Genomic DNA, 12,265 nt, shown 5'->3' on the forward strand with positions numbered 1-12,265 from the left:
TTCGAGAGCTGAATTTTTAAAGGATAAAATGTAGTTTCAAAGCAAATCAATTCATTTTCAAAATATAAAATTCAATTTCAATTTAGTGATGATCATTTTCAAACCATAAATTCAATTTCAAATTAGACTAATTCAAATTCAGTTTTCAAAAGCATTTATTCAAGTTACAATTCAGATTCAATCTGAGCAATTCAAATTCAAATTGAACTTATTCAGATTCACTTTCTGATGGCACATGCCCAACTATGGGCAGAAATGCCCATAGTTGGGCAGTTTAAAGTTTCTGTCATCAGCATGTTAAAGTTCAGCTGAGGGCAAACAGAATCAGCTGATGAACTGCTGTACACCATTTTGTCCTGCTTCCCAGAAGAACGAGGCTTGAATTTCAATCAGTTACTCTCAGTTACAGTGTGTAATTGTAGAATAGGCAGCATAACATGATGGTAAAATAGTTCATTCAGCCAGTAAATGATCTTTTTTCCCCTCTTGTTTTTTTTCTCTGTCCATTTCCTTTCTTTTTGGTTCATATTTCCTGTTTCTAACATCTACCTGACCCCTTCTTTCTCACCAGTTGACAAACCCATACCAGATCTTAAACCTAAACCAGCTGCGCCCTTAGTCCCGCCCAAGAAGCCGGTCCCTCCTCCAGGGAAAGGCCGACCAGGAATGATCCCACCAAAGAGACCTGAGAAGCCTCTTGCTTCCTCACCCAGCTTCAAGTAAGTATCTGTTCATCATTTGACCACCACTGATAAACTCCACTGCAGCTTTGGGTTAAAAAAAAAAGACAATTCGGTTTAATTTACAGTGCTTTATGTCGATACTGAGCAGCATATTGACACCAAATGTAATTTACTAGGATGTAATTGTGTGGATGCCCTCAAAGGCATCCACACTATTGAGTTCCTGTTTCTCTTTATTCTTTATCTTTATTATTCTGCTAGTTGCTTCCGTACGTTTTTTGGACGTTAACTACTCCCTCAGTTTTCAGCCGATTTTCTCAGTTCAAACTTGAAAAAATTCTGCTCTTTCTGCTAATGAGTGCTATGACTTTTGGTGCTCATAACTTCTATACTTTTTGAGATATTGAATTTTTGCAATATTTTTTGCCCATTTCTGCCATATTATCAGTGGCCTCACTGATTTTCCTTGCCGGGTTGACCTGTGTTTTAGCTCAGTGAGATGAGCATCCGTTCTCAGACTGGGAGGCCTGGGTTCAAATCCCGCTTATGGCAAAATTTCTTTCAGTTAACAGTAAAACTTTTTTAACTCTTTTCAACACAAATTTCAGCTTTTTCAACCCTTTTCAGCAGAATTTTCTGTTTTTTCACCACTTTTCAGCACAAATCCAAGCTTTTTCAACTGTTTTCAGCAAAACCCTCTTTTCAGCAGAATTCTGCTCATTCAACGCTTTTCAGCAGAATTCTGCTCATTCAACTGTTTTCAGCAGAAATTCTGCTGATTGAACTCTTTTCAGCAGAATTTTCAGTTTTTTCTGCTGTTTTCAGAAAAAAACTCTTCAGCAGAAATTCTGCTCATTCACCTCTTTTCAGCAGAAATTCTGCTGATTGAATTCTTTTCAGCAGAATTTTCAGTTTTTTCTGCTGTTTTCAGAAAAAAAACTTTTCAGCAGAAATTCTGCTCATTCACCTCTTTTCAGCAGAATTTTCAGAATTTTCACCTCTTTTCTGCCCAAATTCTGCTTATTCACCTCTTCTGAAAAATTTTCAGCCTTTTCACCTCTTATCAGCACAATTCTCAGCAGCTTCCGCTCATTTCAGCAGAATTGTCAGTCTCTCCACCTCTTCTTTGTGAGAATGAGTTTGGCTCAGTGAGATGAGTAGCCGCCTTGAGACCAGAAGGGCCATGTTCGAATCCTGCTCAGGGCAACTTTTTTTCAACTTTTTCAGCTTTTTTCAGCAGAAATCTTCAGCGTTAAGGCATCTACACAGCATTTTCGCAGGAAATGCAAATTTTTCTAGTTGTATCTAGTCTTTTCATAGGTATGTGCTTAACCACAGTTTTAGTTTAGTTACTCTAAGTCCAATGCTTGTTTATTTTTTCTTTTCTTTTCCAAGTTGTGTTGTTTTTTTGAGGGATTTTAACCCTCTGGGTTTGTTCAAAATCAATACCCTTTCAGCTTGTTTCGTGGCCAAAAGTGGCCACCGACAGATTAGGTCTGTAATTTTTATTTTTTGGGGGGGTTTTTTGGGTTTGTTTTCTTTTTTTTGTTTTTTGTTTTTTTTTACCATTTTTTTCTGCATAAAGCTTTTAACTAACTTCAGTTCTTTTCATAAATATAAAATAGTTATTACTTTTTACATTTTTAACCCTTTAAACACCAGTTTGTTTGTCCACTGCACTAGCTGTAAAACAACCTCAAATTTCACAATTTTATATAATTACAGTTCTACTGGAATTTCTTGTATTATTAATAGTGGAGTCTGGGGCATGTAATTGATTCACATCAACATTGATTATAATGCATTGTTATTTTTGTGCAGGGAGAGCCAAAACATAAAAACTTCCTCTCAGCTTGTTCGTGGCCAAAAAATGGCCTATAAAGACACATCTCCTGGATGCACTGGTACGCATCTTCAGTGATGTATCCTAGGGTCATCAGGTGTTTCGGGTCTCACAACATTATACACCCTCGCCCAGGCCCCGACTTGCGTACCAGTAGCTACCAACGGATCAGCCCTCTTGATCCACAGCCACCTTGTGGCTTTCTCTGCCGCTTCACTCACAGCCTGGATGGCCCTCTTCTTGGCTGCCCCCGCCACGCCCAGTCGGCCTAGGACTTTGCAGAGTGATCGTTCTGCAAAGCCCCTACAACCCACTTCTATGGGCTCATAGAAAGTCTTCTAGCCCCTTCCCCTGCACTCCTGCACTAGTTCCTGGTACTTTCCTCGTTTCCTTTCATTGGCCTCCTCAATCCGTTCTTCCCAGGGCACTGTAAGTTCCAGCATGATCAGCTGTTTTGAGGCCTCAGAAATAATTATCATGTCTGGCCGGAGTGATGTTTTTGCAATGTTCTGAGGGAACTTTAGTTGTTTACCCAGGTAAGCCTGTAGCTGCCAATCAGAGGCTGTATTGAGGAGGCCAGTTGTCAAATGTGGGCGCACCTGGGGTTTCTCTCCAGCCTTAATAAAAGAGATTGCCTTCCTTGGAGCCTGAAGATGCTTGCTGGTGCTGATTGCTGAGACAATCTTTTCAGCAACTACTCTGAGCACCTGGTCGTGCCGCCAACGATACCGACCATCGGCCAGGGCCCTTGGGCAGCTGCTAAGGAGGTGTCCTAGGGTCCCTCTTCCAGAGCACAGGGGACAGGCAGGTGTCTCGCTCTTTCCCCACAGATGGAGGTTTGCTGGGCTTGGCAGAGTGTCGTATACTGCCTGCACTAGGAATCGGATCCGGTGGAAGTCTGCCTGCATGAGGTTTGCCCAGGTGACCTTGCGCTGCAAGGTGCTCTCCCACCTTGTCCATGCTCCCTGCCGCTTAAGGCCTACAGCTCTACTTACTCGCTCCTCCTCCACACCTGCTCGGACCTCTTCCTGGAGTAGCTGGTGTCTCTCCTTTCCCTGTGCCCTGCTGACCTGGGCCTTTGGGAAGTACCCCAAGCCTGCTCCCCCTGTTGCTAAGACCCCCATCAGTGTTTTCTGCCTTAGGCGTGACTCCGCCACCTCAACTGCCTTCTCAGCCTTCCACTTTCTTCCTGTCCTTACCTCAATACCTGCTGATGCCACCTTGCAGTCTTTAGAATCTCTGTACTGTAGGGCTTCTCGTGTGCAAGCCACCTTGAACTCTTCTGTGAGACCACTGAAGGGTAACTGCACGCTGTTGCTTGCCCCATACAAGGCAGCGCTGGTGAGACTGCGGGGAAGTCCCAGCCACTTACGAAGAAAGCCACTGATCTTTCTTTCAAGGGATTCCACAGTAGTTATTGGAACTGTATAGACAAGCAAGGGCCACAGGATTCGGGGCAGGATGGAATGCTGGTAGATCCAGGCTTTAAATCTTCCAGGCAGGCCGGACTTATCCACCTTAATGAGCCACGCTCCCAGCTCCTCATTTGCCTTCTGAATAGCAGTAGAGTCTTTCAGGCTGGAGTCAGAGAGTTTCCCCAAGCTCTTAACTGGTTGTTCCGTTATGGATGGAATAATGGTTCCTGAAATTGAGAACCGGAACATGTCCGTCACCTTGCCCTTCTTCACTACCATCGATCTTGATTTAGAAGGTTTAAAACTCATCCTTGCCCATGAGATGAGTCTCTCAAGACCTTGCAAGATCCACCTACACCAGGGAACTGATGATGTCGTAATGGTGAGGTCATCTATATAGGCTCTGATAGGGGGCTGACGAACACCTGACCTTGTCAACGGCCCTCTGCACTCCACCTCCGCACCATGTTCATTGCCAGGGCAAAGAGCGTAACTGAGATGGTACAGCCTGTTATTATAACTTTCCCGAGTCGGTGCCAGTCTGAAGTAACTGTCCTAGAAGGGACCCTAAGCCTGAAATTGGCGTAATAGTTCAGGATCAGGTCCTTGATCTTGCTGGGGACATGGTGGAAGTGTAAAGCATGCTCAACCAGTTTGTGTGGGATCGACCCATACGATCATTGATATAACATTGATTATAATGCATTGTTATTTTTGTGCAGGGAGAGCCAAAACATAAAAACTTCCTCTCAGCTTGTTCGTGGCCAAAAAATGGCCACCCCTTGTTTACATTTACAAAATGCTATAAAATATATATATATTAAAACATTTTTCTACTTTCATTGACTTGATTTTTTTAAATTAGTATCAGTGCTGCTCATCCAGACTAAAATTTCATTCAAATTCAGAATTTTAACCCTTTAAATACCAGTTAAATCACATAATTGTAATGATTTACATAGGGATAAAAGCATAAAGTCCCTTTTTTTTTTTTTTTTTAAATAATACATGCAAATTGATTTATTATCTAACCATGATGGAGGTTAGATACATAGCAATAATTAAAAGTATCAATGAGTTTTATGTATCTTTGTTTTTTTTGTGCAGTGACAGACAAACAAAAAATCTCCCCCTCAGCTTGTTCGTGGCCAGAAAGGGCCACCCCCTGTTTATGTTTACAAAATGCTATAAAATTCTACTTTCATTGACTTGGTTTTTTAAATTCCTACTCATGAAAACCAAAATATAATTCAAAATCAGAAATTATACCCTTTGAATACCAGATTATTAGGGGTGCAACGATATTCGTATCGATATTGAACCGTTCGATACAGTGCTTTCGGTTCGGTACGCATATGTATCGAACAATACAAAATTTTTAATTTATTTTATCTGAGCGTTCGACTACTCCGCCTAGGCTCGACAATGCAGCCTAGGCGGAGTAGTCGAACGCAGATTCACTGAGCGCTCAACACAGACAGCATCGTCAGAAGGAAGAGCGCAGGGCAAGCTAGCGAGACAGAAGTTAAGCTCTCCTTGCAACATGGACCTTCCCCACCCTCATTCAGATCTGGCGTTTAGAATTATTTTGGTTTTCATGTGACGTATGACCCTGAAGGTAAGCGAGTCATGGACTAAAGTAAAACAGTATGTTGGATGTGCCATGCAATGCTCAATTACATGGGTGGGAGCTAGTGTGTTAGCGCAGTTAGCTCGTTAACGTGTTGGCCGTCTAGCCCCATGCACGGGGCAATCGGCGGTAGCTCGTTAACGGAGATTTGCCGTGTTGTGGCGTTAAGGTCATTTCAACGAGATTAACCTGAAAGCACTAGTGGGAACACAACGAATATGACTGCACATTTACGCCGACATCATCCTAGTGCAAAGACAAGTGGAAGCAGAAAAAAAACAAGCAAGCATGCTACTAACTTTAGCCGAGTCATTTAGACAGCTGTTAGCACATGATTCTCCTTATGTGTTTAATATGCTGCTGAGAATATAGCCCAGAAGAAGCGGATAGTATAGCTTTTATTTTGGAAAGAGACATTTCACTGTAATAAACTCTCTTTTCCAAAGATGAGTGATGAGTGATGATCAATCAGATACAGGGCTCACAATATCGCTAGCCCGACGTCCCGGGGCTAGCGATATTTTCAGTCGGGCTACCAAAATCTATCTCTGCCCTGCCCGTCGGGCTATTGTAGGAAGGAAAAATATATGTCAATGCTTTTGCATTCTTTCAGAAATGTAGCTGGGTAATTATGTCATTGGCATCGGTGAGCCATTATCAATATGTGACATATTGAAATCGCGTTTGAATTTGCGCTTGTTTTTTTGCTTTCACTTTGCAATCGCGCGAACTGTGTATAGAGAGCGACAGCACTGATCTGTGAGTGATGATAATTTGTGCACCAATTCCTCTGACATCGTCTTATTAATCGGTAGCTTACTATGCAAACATGACAAGTGAAATCTCCGGCAGCAAGCTTAAACATGTGAGAGGTTGATCGTGCAGAGAATCGCTGAGCTTATGTGAGTGCGTGTGTAAAAGCAGCAGGATATATATTTGACTACGATGACCTTCACAGACAGATATATATTTTAGTTCTGCTGAGCGAAATAAGACAGGTCAGGGTGACAGCCAAAGAAAAGCTTACCACAAAACGGAGAAGTTATGACAAATCAGACTATAAGGCAAAAAGAAAGTGCAGCTTTATGGTTTCATGGACAAAAGAATTTCTGTGGCTGCAATATGACGAGCTAAATAACCAGGGCTGCACATAAGTGGTCCGCAGGTGCGCATTCGCTGTCAAAATAAAAAACACGCACAAGGGTTAGGGTTAAATTTAAAAACTGTACTTTTGAGTTAAAATATATATTTATAATTTTAATAAATGACAAATTAAAAAGGCATGAACATTTTTTTTGTATCGAAAAAATATCGAACCGTGACACCAAAGTATCGAACCGAACCGTGAATTTTGGGTATCGTTGCACCCCTACAGATTATGTATTATTACTACGCTTTTGGGGGAAAATAGCAATAAAGTTAACATTTTTTAGAATATGAAAGATGAAACCTAATTTTTTTTTTAATCATCATTGCAGGCACCAATAACAGTAACAATGATTTATTTTTACTTTATTTTATTTTTTGGGGGGGGTGAATGGCCAAAAAGAAAATCACACATGGTGTGTTAGTGGCCAGAAAGGCCATTTAATGACCAAATAACCACTGAAATGACCACAAAAATGATCAAATTTTATATTACAGTGTGTGTGCTTCTGTGTGCATCCTCATTAGCAGAAAGATTTGCTAACCACAGTAGAGTGGTTTTTGTAGGCACACTTTCTACACCCGGTGCAAAGGGCTGCTGTTCCAATCCTGGAGGTGCGCCACCCACACTGTGGTTCAGACTACTGTATCTTGAGATCAATGGCAGAAGTGGCTGAGAATCAGGGACAAGGGTGTCTTGCAGTTGTTGAGGTCACCAGCATGTGCCCCAGCTCTTCCAGGATCACTCTTCATTTGTAGGTTGTAGAGGACTCCCCCACTTCAGTGAAGTTGTTTCCGGCGGGCGGGACAAAGGCATCGTATCTCAAGACATCCAGGAGATTGGAGAAAAGAGCCAGCAGCCATCAGTTAGTTTGCCTTCAACAACTCCTCTCTAAGTTATCCAAGCTGTATTTGTGCCTATTGTAGTGCAGGATTGTTTCTTGCTTCCAGGCGTCCTCTATTCCCCATCACTGACTGCTGGTTCCCTGTGAGTTGCTGTCAAAAGAAGCACATTCCTCCGTTGTTTTGGCATGTGGGATATCGGCGTGGTGGTTTAGGTGAAGCCAAAGACAGACAACAAAATCTTCCTCTGTTGCAACTGGAGGAGCTGGGGAGGGAGCTCTGGGTTGTTTCCCCTGTGCCAGTTTTCATGTGAGGGGTTCCTCTGCCAAGGTGACCGAAGGAAAGATGTTGTCCTCGGAGCTCCTCCATCAGCTGGAGTCTGATCTCATGCCATTTTTTTTACTTCCTGATACTTCCAGTGTTGTCATCCAACATGCTATGTATTGCTTTATCCTGTTGTTGGCTCACATCTCCACTTCATCTATAATCCTCCAATCCTCACACCTTCACCTCCCGTGCAGGTTTGTAAGGGTGCACAGATCTCCTTTGTTATAAAAATGTCGAAAGTAGATCTCAGACTGCTAATGCAGGGATCTCCATACAGGGTGAGCCCTGGTTTGATACCAGTGGGTACTGGATTGTAGAGCAGTCTCTCTTCAGTAGTGGGACCCACATGGTTTTCCTTTCATGAGGGATCCACTTAGTTGCCTGCTCCTTGGTCTCAGAAAATGCTCCTATGTTGTTTTCCATCAGCTGCTCGGCCTCCACCTCCATGCCCCCCAACCCCAATCCTCCCCCAAAGAAGAGGATTCAGGCACTGGCTAGTACTCTTCATCAGTGGTGACGCAGTCAGCTTCTTTGGAGATTGTCCCCTCATCTTCTGGAGAGGAAGTTTCTTCATCTTGGGCAGGTGTCTTTTCTTCAAGGGCAGAGGACTGCTTGCTGTCCTTGCTCTCTGACCAGATCATATAGACAGTGCTTGAAGCAGTGATGACTTTATTGCCATATTGCCTGAATAAATTATCTGGAAGCTGTTAGGCTTATTTACAGCAGTAGTAGGGTAAAAGTGCTTTTAGCATGTGCTTCAAAGCTAAGTTTGACTGGGAACCTCAAAGCTCAATAGCCTGCATCGACAGAAATTCACTGCAGCCTATGTAATATTTGATGTGTCATTATTTATTTCAGTCTATCTTGCAAATACATGTTTGTGCTGCAATGTCATACACAAACACAAACTATTAGATCCTTAAGATCAAACCTATGTAATAATAATAATAGTAGTAATGGATTGCATTTATATAGCGCTTTTCGAGACCCTCAAAGCGCTTTACAATTCCACTATTCATTCACTCTCACATTCACACACTGGTGGAGGCAAGCTACAGCTGTAGCCACAGAAGCGAGGCTGCCATATCGGCCCCTCTGGTCATCACCAGTAGGCGGTAGGTGAAGTATCTTGCCCAAGGACACAACGACCAAGACTGTCCGAGCCAGGGCTCGACCTGGCAACCTTCTGATTACAAGACGAACTCTTGAGCCACGATCGCCCCTATATCAAAATTGTTTCATTATTTTGGTCCATTGGAGTGTGGTAAGCCGCTACTAGAAACTAGGAATATTACATGAAATTGCTTGTTTGGCCAAAAATGGGTAAATTTGGTAAAGAACATGAAAAACTACAATTTTCATGTGTTGAGTTTAGAATGAAAGCAATTTTACCTAAATCGCATGATATAGTTCTGTCAATAAATAGGAATCAAAAAAAGGTGGTTATAATGGGTTTCAATTGGCCAAAAATGGCCACGATAGAGCCAAGAGGAACAATTTTTTTTTTTTTAAACGTATGTTTATTTGTTTTTGTTTTTTCAACAGTATCAACACCAACATAAAATGAACGTATGGCAGTCATTAAAATAATAATAATAACAACAGTAATAATAATAATAATAATAATAATAGTAATAACGATAATTGAAGTGTTAATCCTAAAAGATTCCAAAGAAATGCATAAATGCATAGTTAAATAAATTAAGACAGAAACCATACAAATAAATATAATTTTAAAAAAAATATCATAATATAGATTGCACAGTATATTCCCAACAGCAAGTCAGACATTATTCATTATCTAGTTGTCTTATTCACTCACCCCCCCCCCCCCCCCCCCCCCCCACATCCCCACTCCTCAGTAGATCCAAAAATATCTTCCAGATGTTGTACAATTCAGAAGCCTTCTTTCTAACAATATAGTTCAGTTTCTCAAGAGCTAAACTCGATGTTAAGTTATTTAACCAGTGGTTAAAAGAGGGGCAACCAACATTCTTCCAGCATAAGGCGATACAGCGTTTGGCCTGTAGCAAACAAAGATCGACCATTTTTCTTTCCTCACACGACAGAGTACAGTCATCTGGATACAAGCCTAAAATGCATAACTTAGGGCAAAGCGGTACAGGAGAAGTTGTGATCTGAGAGATATATTTTAACACAGAGCTCCAAAATTTTTGGATCTCTTCACATTTCCACAGGCAGTGATATAGTGTACCCTGATGCCTATTACACTTATAGCATAGATCAATTATATTAGGATCAAATTTATTTAATTGTACAGGGGATATGTATGTTCGCATTATCCAATTAAATTGTATCATTCTCAAATGAGTGTTAATGGTTTGAGTGTGTGTTTTTGAACATATTTTACCCCATTCAGTATATGAAATATCTTCTTGTAAGTCACTAATCCACTCCCGTCTTTTACTATCAGAGTTATCCTTATGGTTTTCAACTAAAAGGCTATAAAACTGGGACACCAGTCTTTTACCAAAACAGTTTTTTGTAACATGAGTTTCTAGGATGGAGAGTGGGGGTTGGTGCACTGAATTGTTTAAGTGTGCCAGAATAAAACTTCTAAGTTGCAGATACTTAAAAAAGTGTTTCTGCGGTAAATCAAACTTTGCCCTTAATTCACTGAATGACATTAGAGAATATTCCTCATATACGTCCTGTAGTTTCGCAATGCCCTTGTTCAGCCAAGCTTTAAAGCCCATGTCATTCTTAGCCGGGGCAAAGAGTTCATTACCCCAAATTGGGGAGAAACAGGACAACCCAGGAGAGTCATTCAACATTTTTTGTACTTCATGCCAAACAACAACAGTGTTTTTTACAAAGGGATTAGTAGTAATTTTCTTTAAAGTTTTAAAGGGTGCTGAGTATAAATAGCTATTTAACGACAGACCCTTTGAGGACATTCTTTCAGTTGCTAACCAGGGAAGGGAAATATCGTTTGAAAACCAAAACATAGTGGTCCTCAGCTGAGCAGCCCAATAGTACCATTTTAAATTTGGAAACTGTAGTCCTCCCCTATCATATGGTAAATACAAGAGGGAGAGTCTGAGTCTTGGCTTCCTATTGTTCCAGATGAAATTAGAAAGAAGTTTGCTGGTCTTGGAAAAAAAAGAAGGAGGAGGGGCCAGCAGAATTGACTGAAAGATATATAGGAATTTAGGTAATATAGTCATCTTTACTATGTTTATTCTTCCCAGTAAAGAAAGAGGCAATGATATTAATCTAGTGATCTCATCCGACAACCCTTCCACCAAGGGCTCATAATTGGCTGAACTAAGATTGCTTATCGTTGGGGTTACTCTGATGCCTAAATATTTAAATCCCTCTGCGGCATTCACAAATGGGTGGGATACAACTGGTTTCAACCTCTCGTTCATATTTAAAAACATAATGGATGATTTTTCTTCGTTCACTTTGAACCCAGAGAAACTGCTAAATTGATCGAATAGCTTCAGGAGAGATGGTATTGATTCTGCAAGGTGTGATAGAAACACAACAGTATCGTCAGCGTACATTTCAATTTTGTGTAGCATCTCCCCAATTTTAATACCATGGATCAAGGGATGTGATCTAATTGCTATCGCTAAAGGTTCCATGGCTAGTACAAAAAGCACAGGTGAAATCGGAGACCCTTGCCTGGTGCCTCGAGATGGCTCAAAAGGACTAGAGATGAGATTATTGGTAGATACCATTGCAACCGAATCAGCAAGTAAAATTTCAATCCATCGGCAGAAGTGATCACCAAATCCAAAAAGCTTAAGCACCTCAATTAGACAGGGACATTCAACTCGATCGAACGCCTTCTCCGCGTCGAGTGATAGTATTGCAGTATCAGGTGACTCTTCACATTCGTGGATTATATTGAGAACTCTCCTCACGTTGTGGAACCCCTGGCGATTTTGAACGAAACCATTTTGATCTCCGTGTATAATGACTGGAAGAGCCCTCTCCAGCCTCATAGCCAGAGCTTTAGCTATGATTTTGGAGTCAGAATTTAACAGCGATATGGGTCTGTAAGAACCGCTTTCGGCTGGCGCTTTGCTCGGTTTTAGAATGAGAGTGATCAGGGCACTACGAAATGTAGCAGGGAGGCGACCTGTTTCATAGGATTCCAAATAAACATCTAATAATGGGGGAATTAATTTTGCTTTAAATAGCTTGTAAATATCTATCGGAAGCCCATCAGGACCCGAAGCCTTACCACCTCTCATGTTCGTAATTGCATCAGAAACGTCATTGAAATTTATTTCTCTCTCCAATTCATTTTTCATATCCTCAGAAATACAGGGAAAGATCAATCTATCCAAGAAAGCATTTTGGCTTACCAGGTCCAGTGGGCTGTCAGATTTATATAGGGTTTTAA

At 41.3% G+C, this 12,265-nt stretch overlaps 1 protein-coding gene across 3 annotated transcripts in view; it reads left to right on the forward strand.

The window, feature by feature from the left end:
• Window positions 1–12,265, forward strand: part of cd2ap (CD2-associated protein) — a 111,062-nt gene that overhangs the window by 74,599 nt on the left and 24,198 nt on the right. For all 3 annotated transcript variants that reach the window (XM_004574083.5, XM_004574084.5, XM_004574085.5), the window contains one exon: window positions 572–719. In XM_004574083.5, coding sequence (XP_004574140.1) covers window positions 572–719 — 148 coding nt within the window. The remainder of the gene's footprint in view (window positions 1–571; window positions 720–12,265) is intronic.

The sequence above is a fragment of the Maylandia zebra genome, linkage group LG15 (genome assembly GCF_041146795.1).
Source record: "Maylandia zebra isolate NMK-2024a linkage group LG15, Mzebra_GT3a, whole genome shotgun sequence".
NCBI lineage: Eukaryota > Metazoa > Chordata > Actinopteri > Cichliformes > Cichlidae > Maylandia > Maylandia zebra.